This window comes from Populus euphratica, unplaced genomic scaffold (genome assembly GCF_000495115.2).
Source record: "Populus euphratica unplaced genomic scaffold, PopEup_1.0 scaffold53.1, whole genome shotgun sequence".
Taxonomy (NCBI): domain Eukaryota; kingdom Viridiplantae; phylum Streptophyta; class Magnoliopsida; order Malpighiales; family Salicaceae; genus Populus; species Populus euphratica.
The window spans coordinates 818839-844448 of record NW_011499934.1 but is presented as its reverse complement, the minus strand read 5'-3'; the positions used below and the strand labels follow the sequence as shown (position 1 = coordinate 844448).

Here is a 25610-nt window from a genome sequence, read left to right as displayed (position 1 = left end):
GAAGAGTAGTTAACACAAGAGATAAGGCTACAAGAGTGGGAGAAACTGAGAAGGAAAAATAATCTCTAATTTTCTCTACCAAACTGGATTGATTAGGCTTCCTTATATAGAGTAATGTTGTGCACTATTCAATATTGTGTAATCGCGAGATTATTGTTCAAGTGCCATCCAATTATTGTTTTGAGTATTGTGAAGTCAAAAACTTCGAGTTGTTCGAAATTGTAGTTGTTAAAATTTATTTTAAAAAAAATATTTAAAATATAGCTCGTGTTTCCAGACGCTCTTTTTTCCATTGGAATAATTTGTATTCTTTTCAAAATTGTTAGCATAAGTCTGTAGAACTGTGAATAATAAATGTGATGGAAAGTATTATAATTGAATCACTTTTCTTCGTTGATGGGATCCAAAACTTCTGCATCCGAATCATGAATTGTGGAAAGGGTTATTATATTCTTCAGTAGGCTGCACTTTCTGATATTGCTACTGTAAGTATAGCAGAGAAAGAAAGTTAAATGGAGATTCACTTATACCAAAATCACTATTATTTTACTTAGATGATGCTAGTTAAACTTCTCGAGCTGCATTGTGTATTGGATTTTAAATTAATTTATAACACAAGTGAAGAATGCGCCGTTGTTGTGAATATCTTTTCTAGCATCATAAAAAAATTTAATGGAGAATTAAAAAGTTGATACAAGAATTTAATAACATAAATTTAAAATATACAATATACGAAACAATATAATACAAAAAATATAAAATTATTAGCACTAATTAAAAACTAAAGCAAGAAGTTAATCTTTATTATAATGAGTAAAAAACAGATGTTCATGAAAATATTTTTTCTCAGGGCATTATTTGAATATTTTTTATTTGATTATATTACAATAAAAACATTTTTTTCATAAAAAGGTAATGATTTAAATTCCATTGAAAAATATAATTGTTTAATCTAAATTCTTATTTTTTATCAATGTTTTTTTTTTCGGAAAAAGCATATTGTTTGGGCTGTATGGTTTATTATATAATAACTTCAGACAATTAAAGTAAATATTAAAAAAACTTATGTAAAACATGAAAAAAAAATAAAACCAAAAACAAAAAAATTGGAGGGAAATTACAAAAAGAAGGGCCAAGGCGGCCTGACTTTCATTTCTTTTCTAACTTCCCCTTTTTTCTTTTTTCTTGTCAATTTCTGTTAGGAATGATAATAAAAAAAATTATGTAACTTTTAATTTCCTATATCAAGTTTATGAAATATCTTAATATCATCTAAATAATAAAAAAAATAAATGAATTGAAATTTATAAAACTAAAAATAGAAAGTTAATAAAAATATATTTTTTAGTAAAATAAACATGGTAAAATATGAGAGGGTTAGTTTCTCAAATATCCTCAAATCCTATATTTAGCAATAACAACATCATCTTTTTCTTTGTCTATTCTAGGGTTAAATGAAAATCAAGATTTAAACAAATTTACTTCTTTCTCTTAATTTTATTTTATTTTTGGCGAACACCTTGTCTACTCTCACTCCTCTCTCTTTATTCCCTAGTTATTGCATCCTTTTTATTCTTTGATGTCGTCGTCAAATAGTACTTTTGGTGAAAATAATGAAGTTTGAACATCACAATATAGATGATGTTGGATGTATCCTATCCTTTAGCTACCATTGCAACCACATGGGATTTCAATATATATTTTTTTATTTTAGAATTCTTGTTTAAGAGTTAATACATAGCATATTACAATGAAAATTAGATAAAACAAATACAGATATAATATGATAGTAATGACAAAGTGTAGGAAAGACAACTTAATGATATAAAAAATAGTAGTTGATGTTATTTATAAAAAATTTTATCATATTTATTTTCAACTTAATATTATTTATGTATTACCAAAGGATTAGTAGATAGTTTTAATGAAAAAATATCCTTTTTTTTTAATTATATCTATTTTTATTAAGAAAATATTTTTACATGTTTTTGTTTAATTTTGATTTCATTTTTACGATTTGAATAACAATGAGATATTTTATAAATTTTAGGGATGAAATTAAAATTTATTTATCATTTCAATTACCATTCTAAAAAAATAATATAAATTATATATTAAAACTTTATATAGCAGTTTAATCTTTTAAATTGAGATAATTTTTTAGAGTGATATTAAAACTTTGATAATCAAATAATCACGAGTTGAAATCTTATATTATGTTTTTTAACATTTAATTTTATTTTTATGTATTATGTGCTATCTCATCAAAACAAAATTATTAATGATCAATTAATTATTTGAAGATACATCCCTTTTATATATATATATATATATATATATATATATATATATAAAAGGCTATTCCTGTTATCTTATATAATTTTTAAGTTTGAGCAGAAAAACGCAAAAGATACATCACGGATACCATCTCTTAAATATTATTAAAAACTGAATATAATTTTTAAGTTTGAACAGAAAAATGCAAAAGATACATCACGGACACCATCTCTTAAATATTATTAAAAACTGAACACAGAAATACATCCACATGGCTTTCCAACATCTAATTCTCTAAAATATGCTTCAACTAGCAATAATTATATAAAAGTGTTAAAAAAAAACTTCAAGATAGAATTATTAATTTATTTTGATAGCTTAGCTGTTTTTTAAGTCAAACATAAAATATTAAATTTTAATTTTCCCTCTTAAGCTATATATATTGTCTCAATTTCATCTAAAACTTTTTAATTTGTTTCAATGAGCACTCCTATTTTTAATTGTTGTTGAAATAAACTCCCAATCTTTAATTCAATTTTGCTCCAATTTTCCTCTCTTCGTTCATTATATCAGAAATAGTAATGAAAAATGTTTCTAAGGTTTTATTTCAACTTTCAAATTTATGAAGCATCTCAGTGTCACCCAAAAAAGTAAAGAAAAACTAAATTATTTTAAAATTAACAAAAACATAAAATCAATAAGGAAAGGAGAGTATATTAAGTTTTAATAAAACAAATATGATAGAAATTAAAATGGTTAATGACGAGTTAGTATTTCCAACTCAATATTTTCATGCTTTAAAAGAGCTTAAGCCTCTAATAGGATGATAACTCAAGTAAACATGAATTTAATAAATTGTCAGACCCAATATATTTGAACTTAACAACTTGCTGAGTCTAAATGAATATGAATCTGATAAGTTTCCAGATCCAATATATTTGGGTGTAGCCATGAGCTGAACTTAAGTGCATGTAGTTCTTACAAGCTTACAGATTCAATGTATTTGGGTTCAACCATGAGCTGAGTTCAAGGTATCGCGAGTCTGACAAGTTGCCTTATTTAATATACTTGGATTTAGCTATAAGTTGAGCCTAAGACATCATGAGTTTAACAAGGTGTCAAACCTAATATGCTTGGGTTTAGTCATGAGTCGAGCTCAAGGCATAATGGGTCAGGCAAGCTATCAGTCCTAATATACTTGGGTTTAGTTAGGAGCTGAGTCTAATGCATCGCAAGTTTGACAAATTTCCAGACATAATATATTTGATTTCAGCCATGAGTCAAGTCCAAGTCACCATGAGTCTAATAAACTTTCACATCTGTTTTTTTTTATTTAACTATTTGTCAGACTCAGTTGGTCCAAATTCTATCGTAAGACTTATTAACATGACTATTCATGCCATAATAATCATCTCCCTATATTTATAGGTGTATAAATGATTTTCCAAGAGTATATCACATTTCCCTCTTGTTAATAATCATTAAACGATATTTATCTCTTATTAATGATGTGTCAAAGATTTGTTCCCCTCATTAATGCCATCAAGACTAGATGACTCTTTAGTTCCTTCACTTCGTAAAAAATTACTAGGTTTAGAGAGTATAAATACACTTTAAATCACTCAGTTAAATGATTCATCTTTTCTATTTTGCAAGCATCTATACCTTAACTTTTATAGCATTTATCATACAAAAATAAAAATAAATATTCTTGTTCTTGAAATCTAAAGTTTTTTCTTTTATTTCTTGCAATCTTAATTTAAAATTATTGACTTTATTATCATAGGATTTCTAAATCCCATAAAAAATTGTTTTACAGGTATAAGAACTTCTATCATTTATTATATTGAGATGAATATTTGATTAACTACTATTCAAATATAAAATAATTTTATTCTTAAATATATTGGATTTTAAAATATTAATAATTAATTTTTAAAAAACATACTCCCATTCTATCATTCTCACTTTTCACCGTCATATATATTTTACTTTGTTAGTTAATATTAAAATTAAATAAATTCAAATAAATTTAAGATGACAATGAACTCGTCCTATCCTTATTCTATCATTCCAAACATGTGGAAATTTTTTTTTTTTTTTCTCTTTGTTCAAGATTTTATTAAAAAATTTAATGAAAAACTTGATAAAATATGTAGATATGATGAGAGAGAGAGAGAGAGAGGCACCAACTATAATGGTCACGTTGTTTTTTCTTTTTTTTTCATTATATGTTTTTATGCTTGATCTTATTCTTGTATTATCAAAAGATCAGTGGCTAGTGTTAATGAAAAAAAAAAAATCTCTGTCTATCTTATTTGTTTTATTGAAAAAAATATCTTTCTTTAAATTTGAATCTCTTCATTCTTACCTTTTGAGTTATATTGAAATATTACATTAACTTTGGAGATAAAGGGGAGATTTACATATTTTGATTGAAATTGACGAAATGGAGAGGGGAACGAATATCAAAGACACGGGACGTGATTAAAACAAATAAAAGATTTTATGTGAAATGAAGACAACAGGGAAAATTGAGACTTAGCCAACATAAAATGTTTACTTTTAATTAGTTCGTAGGCTGGCTTTTCTGAGATAGAACTTTCACAGGTTCCTTTCGACCTTTCTTGAACAAGCTAGCACAGCATAACCCTAGAGCAACATGTAACCTTTAATTTGGCCACTCAGACAATAATTAGTACGTAACTTTCTATGATTTAATAATCCAACTAATAGATGTCTACCTAGCTAGTTTATGGCTTTACGACCACAAAATTAATTTAGGAAAGAATGAGGGAAAAGAGGAAGACTTTCTGGTTTCAGAGACTAGCTGACAATTAGGATGCCGTCCTCTACAACTAATATTGGTCGACGAGTCAACAGTCAACATTCCAACTTCAGGCACTGTTTAAGAACATGGTGGAAACCGTGTTCTATAAAACTTTAATTTTTTATTAAAAATTAATTTTTTATATGTTTTGAATTGTTTTGAAGTGTTAATTTTAAAAAATAAAAATATTATTTTAATATAAAAAACATTTTAGAAAACAACTATAATTATATTATTAAACAGTCACTTAGTAGAAGTGGTAATTGGCAGTGTTCAACAAAATTAAAAAATTGTTGTCTAAGCAAAATCTTCCTTCACCTAATACTTTGATCTAATTAATTTATTGCAAGAACTTATCCAAGCTATTAATAGAATAAAAACCTATTTCTCGCTACTCAATAGACGAAGAAAAAAATCCATAGAGAATCCATCGAATTCCAAAACCGTTGTATCATGATGATCATGTCCTCTCATCGATCAGACGTTGCTCAGAAGATACAAACAAGTGGATTAATAATCTTGTTTCAATCAATATGAATAAGGTGCAGGGTTTGCCACCTTTGCTTGATTAAGCCTACGTGTCATGCTTAGCATATCCTTAATTAGCACAAAATCAAAATGCATGCATGAGTTATTGAAGTTTCCCAAACGTTAGTCCAAAACCAGTTTCAAAAAGCAAGCTAGATACCCAACTTAAGGAAATTATGTTAAAAATGGGCTTGGACTATAGTCAGTAGAGGACAGCAAGTCCTGTGTTTGAAATAATAATATTCGTTTTCTAGTTTCCAATCTGCCAAATTTCAAAAAGCTCACGAACCCCTTTTGAAAAACTATGTGGTTGCCTTGCCATCAAAGGAAGAAAATTAGTTCTACTTGCTTCAGACCTTTATTTATTTATTTATTATTATTTGTTTTGCTTCGAAAATCGTAGCCATATACCCTTTGTGCAACAGAAGCTGATGCATCCCCCAGTAACCCACGCTCTTTTGTGATTGGTTGATGGCGGGCGCGTGACTCGACATTCCTCATCTAACAAGCAACCTTTGAAAGAGAATGCATCTGCCACGCATGAATGGGGCAACTTCTACGTAACACAAAGTCAAAAGCTTGCCAAACCTTTGAACGTAGCAAAGACATAAATTACATTGTTGTTCACTGCCTTTTCGTTTGTATAAATAGACTCTTGTATTGCAACAAGGAACGTGCAAGAAGCTCATTATTGGAGAGAAGAAGGAGATAGCTTCAAGAAAGACACAGGTTTAATAAGATGTATATGGCTGCAGCAAAGGCGGATGCCATGCCGATCATAAGCAAGTTATATTGTTCGTCTTCTCAAGTAGTGCTTGTTGTTAGGAAAAGGCCTCATGTTGTCAGCGGAGGGGGTTTTGTCGTCACAGATTGTAGCCAAAAGGTTGTTTTTAGGGTTGATGGATGTGGAGTTATTGGCACAGAAGGGGAATTAATATTACGTGACAGTATTGGTGAAGCCTTGCTACTTATTCGTAGAAAGGTACGTAGTATATATCCATTAATTCATCTTTTGATTAGACATTATATATTATTCCATTCACAAGAGCTAGCTAGCTAGCTCCGCTATCAAGTATTCTTCTTGTTTTTGGACTGCTTCAAAACTGAAACAGCATAATATCATTCATGTACGCACCTATAGAGTATTTTAAAGGGCCAAATCATGTGCATTTTACCCTGGAATAAATAAAATTTAAACATGGATGGGAAAATGTATCCATACACGTTCATCATGCAATCCGATATGTAAGTTACCTTGGCTAATAGCACGGTGTTTTAATTTGGTTCCTTCTGTTTTTTTTTTTTTTTTATCCTGCAGGGAGGCATGGTTCAGGCCTTAAGCATCCATAGGAAATGGAAAGGTTACACTTATGACTATGAAGGATCACAGAAGCTGGTTTTCAGCTTAAAGGAACCAAAATTCTCTTGTCTGGTAAGGAACAATGCAATAAGAGTTTCCACTGAGCCTAGAAGAAGCAACAAAGACTGGGACTTTGCGATCAAAGGTTATTTTCCTGATCGGTCTTGTAGCATTGTTGACTCCTCGGGCAATATTGTAGCTCAGGTATGTGATCTATGTTCCGCAATTGGTATTTCATGGGCAAATGACACGTTTTGTCCGTCATCGTAATCTTATCTCTTTTTATTCTTAATTTCTTCTCTTATACAATTTTTTCTTTTTATAGGTTCTTTCCTCTAACTTACAATTACATTAAGGATACATGATTATGTATTTTCCAATGAAACTCTGGCAGTTTAAGTTTCATGTGTTTGATTGATGAGTTATTCACTAAACTATATATTAAAAAATGAGACACAAACAAAAAATTAAATTGTTTTTTTTTTAATAATTCAAGGTGTTCGAATCAATATATCATAACTAATTTCTGAATTTATTGAACACTTTACAAGTCTAATAAACAAGTAAAATATTACGAGGGAGACATACATGTACAGAGAAAATTAAATCCAAGTGCAAAGGAAGGAAACAAATTCCTTTTCTCGCCACGACCTCAAGTGAAATTGAATTGTTTTTAGTTACATATTATTTTTTTTAATTACATGTGTTAGATTCTGATAATTTAAGAAAATACTGTTCTTCCTTTCTTGGTTATTGCTTTTTTATAGTCTCTTTTCTCAATTTGATTGAACCGTAAGGCACAATCCTTGACGGAATCATAAGAAAAAATATTATGAACTTTTAAAAAAGACAAAGATGCTAACATGTGAATTGTTTTAATTTCTTCAATACCACACAGATTGGAATCAATAAGGAAGCAGACCAGTTGATGGCTAACAAGGATTTCTATCATGTAGTTGTAAGACCAGGCATGGATCAGGTTTTCACTTTCGGTGTCATTGCTGTTCTTGATTATATCTATGGTGAATCAACGAGGTGCTGATCCAGAAGTTGTTCAAATGTGAAGCTACAGTTCTTGTCACGTTTAAAAAATGTCGAATTAGTAGCTTTTGTCTCCTGAAAGCCAATGCTAGCTCAACATCCCTATTTTCTTTTTTCTTTTTCTTTTTATGGTTAAATGAACTAGTTGGTACCCTTTGTAAGTATATCTTTGCATAACTATCATGGTTGAAATTTAATATAAATTATATTTTTAGATTTTATTTTATTTTTTAAATTAAATTAAATGGATTCTTTAATATGATACTAAAATTTTAATATTAAGTGATCACAAGTTAATCTCATTATATTTATTTATTTAATAAAATTTAAACATAAAATAATATAAATTTTTATAATTTTTATATTAAAATTTTTTTATTAAAAAAATAGTGAAGAACGTAAGCCACTCCATTTCCTAACAACTTTATTTTTTTAAATTGAAATGATTCTCTAAAACGCCTAGATGCTTATATTAATCAACTACGAGCAGCACAAGCTATAAATTGCCCAAAGAAGGACGTAGGCCCCTCCATTTTCCTTTAATTTCTTCTTAAATGAATTTGCCTTCGTTTCAAAGGTATCTAGCTGACATTGAATCGGTCTCCTTCATCAAGTACAGCGGCGGGAGAAGAAGAAGCATTGGAGATGTGCAATTGTGGCTTTTTGAACTGTCTAGGCCTCAGGAGATATTACCACCACGAGGACAAGAGTAGTTTACCTGAGAAAATAAATAAATAAACAAACACGAGAGCAGTTATAATTGAATCTTCAGCAATCACGCCACCCTAATTTCTAGTGAAGGATAATAGTCCCCCCATTGGTTTCACAATATAAGAAGTTATATATATATATATATATCAAAGTAAATTTCTCAAGAAAATTTGAAGGACTAAAATTGTACATTAATAAAATATATCAATCAGTAAAATCTGTTAGTAATTTATCAATAAAAATATTCTACTGATATTTCTATTTGAATTTATCAATTTAATAGTGTATTGATAATAAAACAATAATAAATAGATCTTTTAAACATATAAAAATAAAATAAAATAAAATAAAAGGCATTTTTATTATACACATAATTTATTATTCACTATAATAATGTCATTGCATTTTCTCCCTTCCCCAGAAAATCAAATGCATTGGTTTTAGGTATATTTAGAGACATTAGTCATTAAATAATTAATTCGGGGTATAAGTGTTCTTGTTTCTAAGTTTTTTAATGGCATTAAAACAACCAGGTACATTCCAAGTCAAGAAATTTAAAATTGAGGAAGGAGGGTATCTTTGTTTTTTTAATTTTTTAAATATATAAAATGATAAAATTACTCATGAAATAAAAATAAATAAATCATGCATCGTCTTTTAACTCCAATTTCTTATTATTACCAAGTTCATCGAGTACAGTTTATCACTATTGTAGCTTTTTATTTTCTACTTTGTCCTTTTCTATAAATTTGGTCATTTTTATTGTTAATATTTCAATTCTAATTTTTATTTTTTTATTTTTAATATATTTTTTTATTTTTTAAGAGTTTTTTTAATTCATCATTCAATTCTATTAATTATTTTTTTCTTATTATTTTGATTTTTAATTTTTTTTTTATAATTTATTGATTTTTAATTTTATCATTCAATCTAGATTTACGGTATATTATTTTTTTAATTTGATATTTATTTTTTAAAGTTATTTTTCTTTTCAATCTCACCTTTCACTAAAAAAAAAATTTATAGTTGTTGTTTAATTTATTTTTATTTTTATCATCATTTTTTTAATTACTATTTTTTTAATCTTGGATCCTTTGTCTAATTACTTTTTTTTTTTCAATTTCATTTTTCAACATGTAATTTATTAAGGATTAAGTATTGTGATTTTTCCATGTTTGGTATTTTTGGTCTAATAATCTAAATCATGAGTTTAAAAAATTAATGATGGTTAATATTTTCTTTTATTTTCTTTTTGACTTTATCATTCGACATTAATTTTTTATTTATAAAAATTTTCTTTATAGTTTTTTTTATTTCTTTTCTATCGAGTTATTCTTATCTCATAATTTAGAGTATGAATTTTACGAGTTAACCTGAGATAACTTATATGTTTATTATATTGACTCGAGTTGATCTATATTTTTTTTTTATTGTCTTATCTAATTTTATTATTTTATATTTAATTAATTAAAAATTAATTAATATTATTTTTATAATATTAAAAAAAAATATTTTTTTCAAGTTATTGTTGTTATACCTTTTTGTCTTTTACACGCAATTAAAATAAAATCAGTTTATTTAATTATTAAGGGCTAGAGTCGTAAAGTTTTCTTTTTATTTAAAACATGCTTGTAGTACTTTTTTTAATATTATTTTTTAAGAAAAAAAATTAATATAAACTTGCAGCATAGCACGCGGATACACGTCTAGGATGAACTAAAGAATATACGGATTTATGAAAAAAGTAGCCCTATATTTGATACCGAGGGCTAATGTTTTGGTCTTTTATCGGTCGAGAGTTGAGACCGAGGCTTTAGCTTTTGCTGTGGCAAATTTATTAAAATGCTAAAAGCAAAGCATGTTATTCTCTGTTCAACTTGTCGAAGCTTTTGGATTCATGTTCTTTCCTTTTATTCATGAAACTCTCGACTGTTTTTTTTACTTGAATTCTTTGCGGATACGACTTCCACGAAAATAAAATAAAATAAAATAAAATAAATACTTTCACGAGGCATCCCATTATAGCATGCCCAAGACAAATTGCTAGCAATGATGACTAGTGCATTAATTTTATTGATTTATAGCCTAGTAAAATTTGTAGCTTACCGATTATCCATGGCTGGATATGTTAACAAAAATTTAAAAGATGAATTTAATTTACTGTTCACATCTTTGCAAAGTAATGTGTAATGCTTTTTTTTTTATTTTATCTTTTAAAATTGTGTTTATTTATAATTTGTTTCAATCTCATATTATAAATTATAAGCTTAATTTGATGGGTTAACCCAAGTTAACTCGAATTAATTTTATATTTTTTTTTACTTGATTTTTTTAATTTATCCTTTAATATTTGGATGGTTGAGAATTAGATTTTATAATTTATTTTGATTTGTTTTCTATTACGATATCCTAGTTTTATAACCCAACTTGCTAATTTGACAGGTTAACCAAGATTGACTTAATTTTTTTTAATTTTATCATTTAATATTTTATTAATTAATAATTAAACTTTTTAAATTTATTTAGATTTAATTTTTATAGAATTATCACGGATTTATGATTCGAGTTATAGATTTATCAAGTTAACTTAGTTGGTTTTAATCCATTGAATAAATTATTGTTTCAATATTAAAAACATATAACTTTTATTTTTTAAATTAAATTATATTTTTATTAATTTTTTAAATTATTTTTTACCTTATTAAGTTAATGGATAACATTAAACTAACTTTTATATATTTTAGATTTTATCCCATTATGTATTTTTAGATGGACAATGTACTCACTCGCTTCTCTCGTTTCCTCTCTCTGTTATCCCTTACTATTAAAAGCCTACTCGAGTGGGCTTTTTACTCTCCATTATCTTTCATCATTAAAATACCTACTCCAGTGTGCGAGGTTCTAGCCCAGCGGTGGGAGGGACTTGTTCCTTTTCTCCGCACCTAAGTTGGAGTCTTACCGCGCACGCCTGTCATTCCCGCGGTGCCTTACATGCTCAATGGGCTTGTAGGATATTTAGTAAACTATGAGGATTAGTCGTGAGGTGCGTAAGCTGATCCTGATACCCCACATAAATTAAAAAAAAAACCTACTCCAGCTCGAATAGGTTTTTTAATGGTGAGGGATAACGAAGAGAGAAAATATATTAGGCTTTAGATGGCGAGGGATAACGGAGAGACAAAATGAGATAAGTAAGTGGGGTCAATATTATATTTAAACTTTGTAAATTTATTTAGATTTAATTTTTATAGAATTATCACGGATTTATGATTCGAGTTATAGATTTATCAAGTTAACTTAGTTGGTTTTAATCCATTGAATAAATTATTGTTTCAATATTAAAAACATATAACTTTTATTTTTTAAATTAAATTATATTTTTATTAATTATTTAAATTATTTTTTACCTTATTAAGTTAATGAATAGCATTAAACTAACTTTTATATATTTTAGATTTTATCCCATTATGTATTTTTAGATAGACAATGTACTCACTCACTTCTCTCGTTTCCTCTCTCCGTTATCCCTTACCATTAAAAGCCTACTCGAGTAGGTTTTTTACTCTCCATTATCCCTCACCATTAAAAAGTCTACTCCAGCGCGCGAGGTTCTAGCCCAGCAGTGGGAGGGGTTTGTTCCCTTCCTTCGCATCTGGGTTGGAGCTTTGTTGTGCACGTCTGTCATTCTCGCGGTGCTTTACATATTTATTGGGCTTGTAGGATGTTCAGTAGACCGTGAGGGATAACAGAGAGATAAAATAAGATAAGTAAGTGGGGTCAATATTATATTAATCACTATAAAATGTTCTTGAAAGGACAAAAACATCCCCATTAAAAAGCATCTTAACAACAATTAACGGGGGTAATTTGTGTCAAATTGAAAACTGGAATCAAGCTTTTTCTTCACTGTTTTCATTAGAATTAGAATGTCGTCTATATTTAGCATTTGTTTTTTTTTTTCGTGACAAAAAGAAAAAAAAAACTATTAAGACAGAAAGGCATTTGGTTGTGAAGAAAGAAATAGAAAACAAGTTTATATATATATATATATATATATATATATATATAATTTTTAACAAACCTTATGTCTCTCTGAGAAGAAAGGATAGAGAAAATAAAAATAAAGACAACCAAATTATTTTTTCCCGTAAGTATTCTTTGAAACATTTTATAATTTCAATATCTATCATTACATTCAAATCTAGACGCTTGATTTTAATTTATTTATTTTTCACTATAAAACTAAAAAAATATAAAATTATAAAAAATAACAAATATAAATAAAAGAGAGAAACAAAGGAGGCAACATGTCAATCCAATATATTATGTTTTTTTTTAATTAACTCATTTGCAAATATGTTTTATCACACACATTCATATTAATATTTTAATTTTAAAAATTATCTTTTAAGAATTTAAATTAACGAGGACTTAATTAAGAAGGAAGTTGAAGATTAGGGATTGATTTTAATTAAGAGTAAGAATTATTAATTTATGAAAATTAAAGACCACAATGTATATTTGTTTTATATTCAGTTGAAATAAACTATTAATATAGATTATCCTTTCAAATTTTAAGTTTAATCAATTTTAAATTTGAAAGAAATAATCACTTTTAAATGCAAAGAGAGAGTTACAGGGAGGTAGCAGATCCACCCCCCCCCCCCCCAAAAAAAAAAAAAAAAAAAGAAAAAAGAAAAAAGAAAAGAAAAGGAGAGGAACCCTAATTAAAACATCTTGTTCCCTTCTTCGCAGTACTGTAAACAACACCACCCTTTTCATCGTCCCCTTTCTCCTTTCACCCAAAATGCCATGGCTGGCCTCCACTACAAATCACAACATCCATCCAAGAATTGAGCCAAATCAATCTTATCTCCAACCTTCTGTCTTGACCTTAACGTGATGATCTTGCAAGTAAGAAGTTTTCCCCACTTACCTCGAAGTTGTAACTCTTCACATTTCTCACTTCCTCAAAGAGAAAAAGATCCAGAATCCTTTTGAAGATAGCAGCAATGACCATGGATGAATGCAAGTAGATGCTTAGTCTTTTTAATTTTTTTTTTTATATATATATATATAATTACACATGTCCAATACCTAATTGCCTCATTTCATCCCCTGCCTATTTTTCTCCCCTGTCAATTAATTATACTATCACTTCACACTTATTCTTCAAATGTATTTTTTAAAAAATTAATTTTTTTATTTAAAATTATTATTTTTTCATTTTTTTGATTGTTTGGATTTGTTAATATAAAAAATATTATTTTAATATATTAAAAAAAATTTAGACTGTATCTAGAATCGCATATTTAAACATGCTCTCTAATAGACAATGGAATTAATTCCCTCACTTGAAAGGTGATCCAACACACCAAATGGCATTTAATAAAAAATTCCAAACACCACTCGCCTGCATAATGTACATGCATCCAAGAAACTGGAACCATCGGCAAACCTTATAACAATTATCAAGGTAAAGATATTTCCTCCTTTCCTTATTATATTTGTACTTGTGAGTTGTGAAGTGAATTTGTTTTGCAAATTCTGTATTTATGCTTTGAATGATCTACTCAATATGTCTGAAACATTAATTATAAATGTATTTGGATTTTTTCTTGATTAATTTATATTATAGCAAGATTTTAACTTGATTAATTTTTTTACATGTATTTTTTTTTATAGACTACAAATTCTGGATGTCCATTAGGGATTCCAACTCAAATAGCTTATTGGATTGATTTTGGTTTAGAAAGCAGATGATTAAGTTATTTATAATTTATTTTAATCTTATTAGTTTGAATTGCTTGGAATGATTGTTGAAAATTAAAATTGTTCTTTGTTAATTGTTGTAATATCTTTCATTTTTATTATATTAATAATTGTATTATAATTTGGGTATAACTTTCATTATGTTTAGGATTTTTATGATGTTGGGTAGTGATCAAAATCCAAAGAAGTACAAAGGTATTAGTTCATTTTTTTTAAAAAAGTAAGTGATGAATCATCTAGTAGGTCGAGGACATCAAATTCTAAACCTTTTAGTTGTGAAAATGTGGTGTCTTAAGGATTTCTTCAATCTCCAAAAGAGGATTATGGTCAAGAATTTGACACTACAACTCTTGAATGTGATCCAAGATTACATCGGAAAATATATGAATTATCCATTAATGATATCGACAATATTCAGAGAGCATAAATTAATCTAGGGTCATATCAACCCCAACTAAGTGCATCCTAATCACGTGGATAGAGCACAATCTTGAAGGTTTCAATATAATGGTTTAAGCATCATTCTTGGCTTTAAGTATTCTATTACCAAATATATGACATTTTGTTTTCCTTCATTTTTAATAATGAACAACATAAGACTTTCATGGTTGATGGTTTTAAAAGTTGGAAGAGGGTTAGTGGACAACCATGTATCTTTCTTGGTCATAATGTATCTTCAACTCATTAATATGCTATGATAAATTGGCATGTGTTAAAGAAGCCGCCTCAACAAATTTATATAATTATGAATGCGCAATCTTTACAACAAATAGCTCAAAATTGATTATGGCTAAACATTATAATTTAAAGTGTTAGATCATTAGCAAATCAATAATTGGCTTTTAAAGGTAATGATGAGTCCTATAATTCGTCGAATCAAGGGAACTTCATTGAGCCTGTATAAAAATGCAATATTGCATGTATTTGCAAACAAGGTGAGGAAATTGATTCGTGAGGAAGTCAAGAATAACAAATTTTCTATTATTGTTGATAAAGCAGTTGATGCAACTAATAGAGAGGAAATGGCCATCATTCTAAGATATGTAGATTGTTTTGGGTTTATTAGAGAAAGTTTTTTGATACTGTGAGTGTTCTAACACAATTACTTTAACTTCAAAAAATAGAATCTTCAATGTTCTTAGTCAACACAAGCTTCTAGTTAAAAATTTATGTGGTCAAGGATATGATGGTGCTAGCAATATATGTAGTGCATGGAATGAGTTATAAGCATTGTTTATATAAGAGTGCTCATATGCATATTAGATGAATTGTTTTGCTCATCACTTGTAATTAGCTTTAATTGCTATAGCTAAAGAAGTAAAATATGTTTGGCTACTTTTTTATGTTGAATGATATTGTGAAATCATTTCTACTTCTGCCAAACATTATTTTGAGTTAAAATTCGTGGTGCGCGCAAGCTGGCATGTACACCCATGTTAATCTAAAAAAAAAAAAAAAGACTTGAAAATATGAAGTTCAGGAGTTGATAATAACTGGGAAACTTGAGACACGTATAAGGAGAAATCAAGCTTCTACATTGCATTGACCTAGAATAACTCTCTGGGATTCTCATTTTAGTTCAATAAAGAGTTTAATTGTTTTATTTGGAATAACAACAACATAGCTTTCAAAGATTGATGAAAATGGATCACACTTTCAATTTTGTATGATGTTTTCAAATATTATCTTGCTATGTCATCTTTTTACTTTGTTTTTGTCATAATTTCGATAAACAAAGTTATAGGAGTTATTGATTTTCTTTGCTAAACGCTTTAGAAAAAAGATAAAGATATTGCAAGTGTCTCAAATTTTGTTTCACATATAAAATTTCAACTTTAATGTTTGAAGGATAGTGGTTAGAAAAATCTATTTGAAAGTTTGGTATCTTTTTGTAATGTCTCAAATTTTGTTAGAAAGATCTATTTGAAAGTTTGGTATCTTTTTGTGAACGATATGATATTGAGATTTTTGATATAAGTGCTTATTATAGGATTGATACAACTCGTTCTTGTCAACAAAGAGATTCTATTACAATTGAGCATTATTTCTGATATGATATATTTAATATTATAATTGATTTTCAATTGATGGAGTTAAATCATAGATTTATAAAAAACATGATAGAGTTGCTTTATCTTAGCTCAACATTGGATCCTTTCTATGCCTTCACATCACTTAAAGTTGATGATATATGTAAGTTTTGCTGGGAAATTCTATCCTTCAAACTTCTCTCTCATGGATTTACATGGTTTAAGAATACAATTGGAGTATTATGAGTTGTCAATAGATCATCCGAACTTTCAAAATATTGATTCTCTTGCTACATTATACCACCGACTAGTTGATATAGGCTTGACAAATGATTTCAACTTGATTAGTAGACTGATTTGATTGAATAACTCTTCCTGATTTACATCAATGACAGAACAAGCCTTTCCATTTATGAAGGTCATTAAAAATCAGCTTTGAAACAAGATAGATGATGAGTTTCTTTCTAATTTTCTGATCATCCATATAAAAAGATATTTTGCAACTAATATAGATAATGAATCAATAATTGAAGAATTTTATTTGATAAAGGAACATAGAGCACAACTTAAATAATAGTTTATTCTATTTTTATTATTAGCATAATATCTATTATGATTGTAAGACTTATTATGTACACTTATCTTATATACTTGTTTTATTTGAATATAACAATGGCTGATCCAATTTTTAAATCCTAAATTCATCCCACAACAACCTACCATCATTGATACATGATTGAACTCTCTTAATTACTTTCATTTTCAAAGCTATTAGCTTTGCGGTAGCTGCCGAGGAGAACACACATTTCAAGCTTACAAGATAATCTTTGGAGTGCACAACAACAACACGAGTCCACCCGAGTAGTAGAAGACCTAATGTATAAATCACTTACCTTTCTTTCTTTCCTGTGCATAAACTGTTTTAAAGCATCATCCTCGCATGTTTTAGGTTCCTCTCTCTTGTTCATTTCCTTTTTTACTTGGCATATCAAAATGTGTGCAATGATCTAATTAAGATGGAACCAAGATTGATAGAAGTTCAAGAATTATTTCTTGGAGCCCTCGATTTTTTCTAGAAAATGAGTTACTATATGAAAGGGTTGGTGCTTTTTTTTAGTAGATTGGAGTTGATTCGTGTTTGTTGTCCCCTGTTTATTGACAAAGAAATACTACCTCATCCTTGCCTTTTTGACACGATTTGTTGAGAGACCTGTGCATGTTGTGGTCTGGTCTGCTATCAGAGGAAGGTTCATGAGGGGGAGATCCAAGTCCTTTTGGTTAGATGTGCGAAGTTTACAAAGACTGCCTTTTTTATTTGTAGTGTCTGTCACCTTGCTAAAGTTCACTGTCATATGGTGGCGAAGTTTGTTTCTTTTAACTCGGGGGGTAATAGAAAGTTCGAGTGTAGATCCAAACACAATTATAAATATTTTTTTTAAAATATTTGAAAAATATTTTTATTATTTCTTATGTATATTAAAAATTGGGGTCTTAAACAATTTTCATTTTGTACTTTGATTTTTTTATTAAGTGGGGACAATTTTTATTTCATAAAACATAATTGACAAATATACTTTACTTATTCTTGGAATTTTTTTTTTGTTAAGTGAAGGCCTTGAGTTATTATTCAATTAATTCTTAACTTAAATTGACTCTGAATCCAAACAAAACCTCTCTCTCTCTCTCTCTCTCTCTCCCGATTGCTATTATGATTTTCTGAGTAAAATTTCACCCGATAGCTATTATGATTTTCTGAGTAAAATTTCAATGGTAGGCTTGATATCTTAACGTGTTCAAGAAATAAAATTTCCTTCCTTGAAAACAAAAACAATGAGGCTAAACCGACTTTATTTGTTCCTAAAGAAAAATAGCAAGTGTGTAAACAATCTCCAAGTGAGCTGATGAGTTATGGATTCTAAGCTCAAGGCCTTGTCTTCCTCGATCGGCATAAGCTTCGGCAATGAAAGTGACGTTTGAAGCATAGAAAGATCCCTTAATCTATCGTTTCTGAAGTCTGTATTTTGCTCCCACATGGTGACGACGATGCTTCTTTTCAAGGCTTCTCTGTGTTATAGTTTTAGGGCAGCATGTTCAAACTCCTCTAAGGTCTGCTTGTTTTCTTGCATGCTATAATCCCATGTGTGAAAAACTAGGTGATGTCGCATGTTTAATTTGAATTTTCCCAAGTTTTTCGTATGCCTTCGTATCATTTTCATGTTGTATAAATCAGGTTTCCTCGTGGGTTTTGCGCGAGTCTGTTAAATGGGTTCCCGTAATTTTTATTTTTAAAAGAAAACCTCGCATGGCCAAGTCTGTTAAATGTTGAAAAATACCATAAGTAGCATGTTTTGCGTGCTTTATCATTGTTTTTTTTTTTACAAGAAAAAATCAATTAAACAAAATGTTCATCAATTTTAAAACTTCACCAAAATTAAAAAGCTTACTGAGCGACAGACCTAAATTTTTTAAATATAATAACCCAACCTTGTTTTCTTTCATTAATCAAAACAAAAATATTTTGACACTTAATTTCAATTTTTAAGGTTAATAGACTAAAACATCAACAAAATAAATAAATAAAATATATTTATTGATTGAAGTTAGAGATATTAAATTTTGAGCAACATTCATCAATACTAAAGTTAAAAATATTATTTAACCAATATTTATTGATATTATAGTTAAGAATATTTGTATTAATTAAAAGTAATTTTAGTCATATATTCTGATACTAAAGTAAAAACTATAGATTTATTCCATGTAGTACTTGTCAATACTAGAGTTAAAAATATTTTTAATGAAATATTTACTCCGTGATAATTAGAAATATTATAGTAAACTAAATAGTATAACATGATAAATTATTAATAATTTAAAATAAAATTAGCAATACAATTTATTTCAAATGTAACATTATATGAATAATAATATATTTTTTAGTGTAAGCAATCTCTTATCATAATGTTTTTTTAATAATTATAATACTAGATAAAACTCTTAACAAAAATGTTTTCACATGAAAAATAAGATGCTATTTTTTTTTTTTTTTAAGATTTCTGTGACATCAGGTAGCGATACAACTAACAAAGCAATTTTCAATGAACTGAAAATCATATATAGAATGCAAGCAAGCCATTCAACTAATGCTATGATCAAGAATATTAAAGTTTATCAATGGTAGAATTAAAAGTTATTGTATTGACTAATGCTAAAGTAAAAACTATCAAAAATCTCTTCCATGTAGTACTTGTTAATATTAGAGTTAATTTCTGATAGAATATTATATAAACAATTTCTTATCATAAAATCTTTATATATCAATTAAGATTTTTAGTAATTAAGATTTTTAGTAATTATAATACTAGATAATAACTTCTTAACAAAAATATTTTCGCAAAAACACAAGATGCTATTTTATTATTTTTTTAGAGATTTCCGTGACATCAGGTAGCGATACACCTAACAAAGCAATTTTCAATGAACTGAGAATTATATATAGAATGCAAGCAAGCCATTCAACCTGATTTTACCTGTTTGATCAAATAAGACACTGACATTAATTCTGGTCTCCGATACATCTATGGACGACTTAAACCAGCATTATCTACATTCTCTTCTTGACTCCACACTGCACTACAACCATGCATGCATGTTTTGTAGCTCCATTGCCATTCCCTTGAGTACTCTCAGATGCACCACCATGACCAGCTTCTCCATCACAAACCTAAGTAAGCACCAGCTCACGAGTCCATCTGCACAGTTCACAAGGTGAAGTTTCTTGAGCGAACAGCAGCAATGCCTAAATGAGCTGAGCAAACCTTATTACACATTGGGTCGGGTGGAAAGACAAGCCTCCTCGTGCAGAACCAATAACCGAGACTGAGAAATGAGCAGTTGAGAAGTATCCGACCAGGCCAACTTTAATTGACAGTGAGAAATTAAGTAGCCGTAGTGCAAAATGACCCCGACCAATAAAAAAGATACTCAGAAGACAAAATAAGAAGGGACACAGAAACACAAAATGGAACAATCAATTTCAGTATTAGTACCTCCATTCTAGCCATAACACAATTATCTCCATTCTAGCCACAACACAGTTCTAAGAACTTGCATCATGTCTTCGAAAGTAAAGCAGAAACTCCCCCCTGTACCACTAATAACCTCCATGGCTATCACGAGCATTCTAGGCAGGAGAAAAGGAACCTACATTGGACATTTCATGGCAAGCATACTAACCCTTTTAAATTCCAAGAGAACCATGGTTAATTAGGAAGTATATGGCAATGCAGTGTACCTTCTCAGGGAACTTTCCCAGGTATATTGACACTTCAAAGCAATCTCCAAAGTCAATATGCATGATCTTCCCGCTGCAGAAAACAAATATGGGAAAATCCCAAAAGTAACTGTTTTCTTTCCACGCTTTATTTCATTCAGTATCTACTGGTAGCAATGAGCCATAATGTTACTAGGATGTCGATCACCAAGCCAAGGTTAGTTTTTGCACTTGCTTGCGCCATAGGTAGGTACCCTCCAAGTGGAAAATTAACACTCATTTTGCTGGGCAAACCTAACAGCAGTTCAAATTCCACTAAATTAAACCTAGCAAATTGTATAGAAAAAAAGGGGTCACATCCCTGGACAGAGGGGGAAATGAAGGGTTCAGGGATGATGATTTTCCACCATGACTTTTCAAGTTTTCTAACGTCCATCCATGCAAATCAGCCTCTGCTCTCTTGTTTTCATTGACTAAGTTCGGTTCAGAATGATTTAGTTAATGGCGGCGGTCACTAGTTTGTTGGGTTGCTGGCTTAGAACTAAACAATAAAAAAAAAACTCTTTTCGATTGTTAATGGAACCATTGACAATAAAATTAGCTTTGATCTGACAACTCATATCCCATAAAAAATCCAGGCGAGTGAACAAGCCATTAATGTATTGTATAGTATTGCATAGTATACTATTTGTAGGGAATATCAACTAGAACAAGCCATTAATGTATTGTATAGTATACTATTTGTAGGGAATATCAACACTGGAAGGATCCCCATCTCCCTAGTGAAGAAATAAAGAAAACATAATTCCATGGCAAGCAAGGAGCAAAGGGTATGAAATCAACAAAAGAAGACAACAATTGACAAATCATTCAAACAACGATGATCAGAGGTTAAAAGTAAGCAAACGACTGAAATTCATTGACAAATGAAACCATAATTCTTGTTTTACAAATTCAGATCTGAAAATGAAACGCCCCAATTCAAAAACAACAAATAAGCTTACAACAACAACTATAATACAAATTGAGCTTTGAGATTTAGTGGTAAGAAAATAAAAGAAGATATAGATATCAAGCACAAGCACATGTATTATCGACAACAACAACCTCTTCATCTCCACTCCTGAACAATACATACCCAACAGTCAAACCCAAAACAATAGCCAAAAACACTCCCCCATTAAAGGACATGATAGCCAACATCAACAAATACCCGATGGCCGAGTTGATCCCAAACAACAAAGCGGTGGCGAATTTGGCTGAACTGGCGCGTCGTTTAGGGGTGAGAAGAGGGGCGTTGACAGGTGCTGGTTGCTGGGGAGGGTTGGAGACAGCGATGGCCTTGAATCGGATGCGACGATCTTCCAAGTATTGGTAGAAAGCAGAGAAGAGGAAACAAGCAAGTAAAGAAAGGAGGTAACTGAAACAAGAATCTGTTTTCCAAGAATCGAAGAGGAGGGTCACTTTTATGCCCCAGTACAAGGTCATGTGCATCATTTTTCCCTTTCTTTTATGATGAGGATGATCGATTTGGAGAAGGAAGCTGCCTTGCTTCGATATTTTCTATTGGATTTTGTGAATGAATGGTAGTTGGCTGGGTGGATGTGAAATGACGCCGAAGTTAGATCATAGAAAAGGGAGACGGAGACCTCTATGTTTTTTTTTTTTGTTGGGACAGCCAGAATTCTTCTTGTTTTTTTAATCGGCATCGCCGTTTTAAAAGAAATACCGATTATTACAATTAGGCCATTGTCCTCAGGAGACCAGGACAACCTATGATTCTGTTTTCTGTTACTAGCCATTATAAATTAATATTTCTTTTTTAAAAAACAAGCATATAACTTATTAATCTCGTTGCAGAAGTGCATATAAATATGCGATTGCCTGCAAATTCTCCTTGCAGAGGTGCGTCTAGAGATGACGTTCATTTGTTGCCTGACTCTTCAACGGATAGACTTAAGAACACATAGATATAATTTTGAGTGATATAGTTTAATTAGTAAAATTTTAGATTTTTTTTTTGACGAGTTTTAAAAATTTATATTTTAAAATTAATTTATAATAAATTTTTTTTAAGAATCTGGATCCACAATTTTATAAATTGCGAGCTTTTAAGATTTAATTATGTTTGGTATATTTATCCAAATTTTCTTTGTTTTTATATATGTTTTTAATTTCACTTTTTATGATTTTTTTAATTTTTAAAATTTGATCTTTATTTTTTTAAATAATATTTATTTTATTTGGGATTATTTTTTATTTTTCATTAAATTGCATTCTTTTTGGGTTTTTTTAATCAAATTTTATCCTTATTCTTTTTGTTTTTTTACAGGTCTTTTTATTAATATTTTTTGACCGATCTTGTCCTTTAAAATTAAATTAATTGAGAATTATATTTTTTAATTAAATTTAAGTAAAACATTTCACAAGACACAACTTTTAGAGATTAAATTAGATTAAGAGATTTGCTCTATTTCCCCCCCTTTTTCTAAATTGGTGTTGTCTTATTTTTTATCCTACTTTTTTTTTTAACTTTCATTCTTTTTTAATTTTTTTGGGTTTAATTCTCTTTTTTTTAACTTTTGTTTTCTTATTTTTTTTTGGTTTGGTTCTATTGGGTTAGCATTAATAATTTATTTTTTTCTAATTCATCCCTACCATTTTTTAATTTATAATATTACAAATGATTTTCAATTTCACCCCCTATGATTTTTTAATCTTTCAAGTTTGGTTCTAATTTTTTTAATTACAATTTTTTTGTTTGTAATATTTTTTTTTTAAGATTTCATCCTTATTGGATTTTTTCTATTAGATTTTAATCCTAATTTTTTTATTCTTCTTATTTTTCAAGTTTTTTTATTGATAGTTTTTTCAATGATTCAACCCTTCAAAAATAAATTAGATGATATTTAAGTTTTTTAATTGAATTCAGGTCCATGATTTAACAAGTTGCAAGTTCTTTACATTAGACTAGGTTTAGAGGTTTGCTTAGATTTGCTAGTTTTTTTTTTAAGCTGGTTTTTTTTTTATAAGTTTCACTATCTTTTTTCTCCTTCAGTTAGATTAGCATTGAGTTGTTTGAGAATCCAAATAGATTCGAGTGTGGTTTTTTTTTTTATCACTTTATTTATTGTTATTGTTTTTTTATAAATATTTAAATTGCCAATTTAAATGACTTAGAACTTGATATTTTTAATCTATTACTTTTTTATATTTTAAAAAAATTATTTGACCACAATGATGTGTGGGCAATATATCTAAAAACTATCTAAAAAGTGTGGGAAAACATGAAAGTAAATAGGCCAAAAGAGAAAAACAAGGAAAAGGTAAAAAGGCAAGAAGAAAGCAACGGATTGAAAGGACAATACTAAAGTTTGGAAAAAAATAACCCCAAACACAATGAATGACTTGCTACAATGAATGACTTGCTCATAGTAGGGAGCATATCTTGCAACTCCTAAAAAACAACACAACAAACTATAAATATTAGTCAATGTCATACAATACAATGGCAAAAACATATATGAAACTAAAAAAATAATAATTAAGATTATAATTTTAAAATCCGGTCTTGGTTACCAGGTTGACTTGGAATTGGGTTGATCTAAAACTAAAACCAGGTTAGGTTTAAAAAAAATAAAAAAGTAAAAAAGTCGAGTAAGTTGACAAGATTTAGTCAAAAACCCGGTTGCAACCTGTTAATTATTTATTTTTTAAATTAAAATAATGTTATTTTGATTTATAAAAAAATAAAGTTGATCCAAGTGATCTAGTTACCTAGTTCTTGTATCGGGTTTAAAAATTATGGTTAAGACAGTAAAATAAAAAAGAAAAAAAAAGAAAAGGAGAGAGATAAATGTCGTTATTAAAAACTTAGTGAAACCAATGAGTGAAAAAAAAAATCTCAAGCCCAAGGTGAAGGCGCAAAAAACATATTGAATTAGCAAAGAAGGCGCAAAAAACATATTGAATTAGCAAAGAAGACAAACCTGACGAAAGTAGAAAACCATATATTCCTATTAAAAGAGTAAATAAAAATGTAACAAAAATAAAAAATAAGGAACACGAAAAGAGTTAGCACGAAATAGTATAAGTAAGACCTAAATAGATTTTTATTTGATAGAAAATAAGATAGTTTGTGTTATGATAATTGATGCACTGTTCTCTTTTAATTCCAAATTTTGACTTGATTAATGGGTGCATTTGGCGGTGGGACTTCATGAAATTATGAAAAAACTTTATATAAAAATTAGGTTTTTCATTGTTTGTGATTCTAAAACAAGATATTTAGGGGTTTTGTGCTTAGGTTTATTGATTATTAGGTTTGATCAGTACTGAGAGTTTATCTGAAAATACAAGTCTCTTGTGAAATAAGAGATTTTTTAATGTTTTAAGTCAATAGATGTATGAAAGAAAAAATATATAAGGACATTGAAGGAAAAAAAAGTGTTGAGAAGTGTTGAGTAAGAAAAAAATTATGACTTGTTTTGTTTATTGTTGACCTAAAATATTTATAAATCTTGATTATGTTAGTTCACCTCAAAAGAGCTGCATAAAAATTAATTGGTAGAAATATTGGTGTTCATCATTAAATGTAGTATTTAACATGTTATAAATGGAGTGGTCGGTGAAAATTAGTTACGTGTTGGCTAAAAATAACAATTGATGGAGAAAGGAGGTTTTTAATTGCATTGAATATAGTGTGTTTTTGCATTGTTGACTATTTGCTAGAAAATATGGTGTAAACCTTACATTAAAGTGTATATTTATAAAGAGTATATCAATATT

At 28.7% G+C, this 25610-nt stretch overlaps 2 protein-coding genes and 1 long non-coding RNA gene across 3 annotated transcripts; 1 reads left to right on the top strand and 2 right to left on the bottom strand.

The window, feature by feature from the left end:
• The first annotated feature begins 6268 nt into the window (after positions 1–6268).
• Positions 6269–8217, top strand: LOC105136364 (protein LURP-one-related 6). Its single transcript, XM_011041673.1, has 3 exons — positions 6269–6617; positions 6954–7199; positions 7894–8217. The coding sequence occupies exons 1-3, from the start codon at positions 6375–6377 to the stop codon at positions 8035–8037; spliced, it is 633 nt and encodes a 210-aa protein (XP_011039975.1). The 5' UTR covers positions 6269–6374; the 3' UTR covers positions 8038–8217.
• Positions 8218–20020: 11803 nt separating this feature from the next.
• LOC105136363 (uncharacterized) lies at positions 20021–21516 on the bottom strand. The gene is made up of 2 exons (XR_844328.1): positions 20844–21516; positions 20021–20752 (listed from the first exon to the last, which is right to left on the bottom strand). It is a non-coding gene; the product is annotated as an uncharacterized LOC105136363 (long non-coding RNA).
• Positions 21517–21713: 197 nt separating this feature from the next.
• Positions 21714–22513, bottom strand: COPT5 (copper transporter 5). The gene has a single exon (XM_011041671.1). It carries the CDS (start codon positions 22317–22319, stop codon positions 21894–21896), a length of 426 nt encoding a protein of 141 aa, XP_011039973.1. The 5' UTR covers positions 22320–22513; the 3' UTR covers positions 21714–21893.
• Positions 22514–25610: the final 3097 nt, after the last annotated feature.

Coding starts and splice junctions, on each gene's coding strand:
- LOC105136364 (XM_011041673.1), top strand. CDS start 6,375: ATGTATATGGCTGCAGCAAAGGCGGATGCCATGCCGATCATAAGCAAG. Junction 6,618..6,953: donor TGCTACTTATTCGTAGAAAG/GTACGTAGTATA, acceptor TTTATCCTGCAG/GGAGGCATGGTTCAGGCCTT. Junction 7,200..7,893: donor CGGGCAATATTGTAGCTCAG/GTATGTGATCTA, acceptor AATACCACACAG/ATTGGAATCAATAAGGAAGC.
- COPT5 (XM_011041671.1), bottom strand. CDS start 22,319: ATGATGCACATGACCTTGTACTGGGGCATAAAAGTGACCCTCCTCTTC.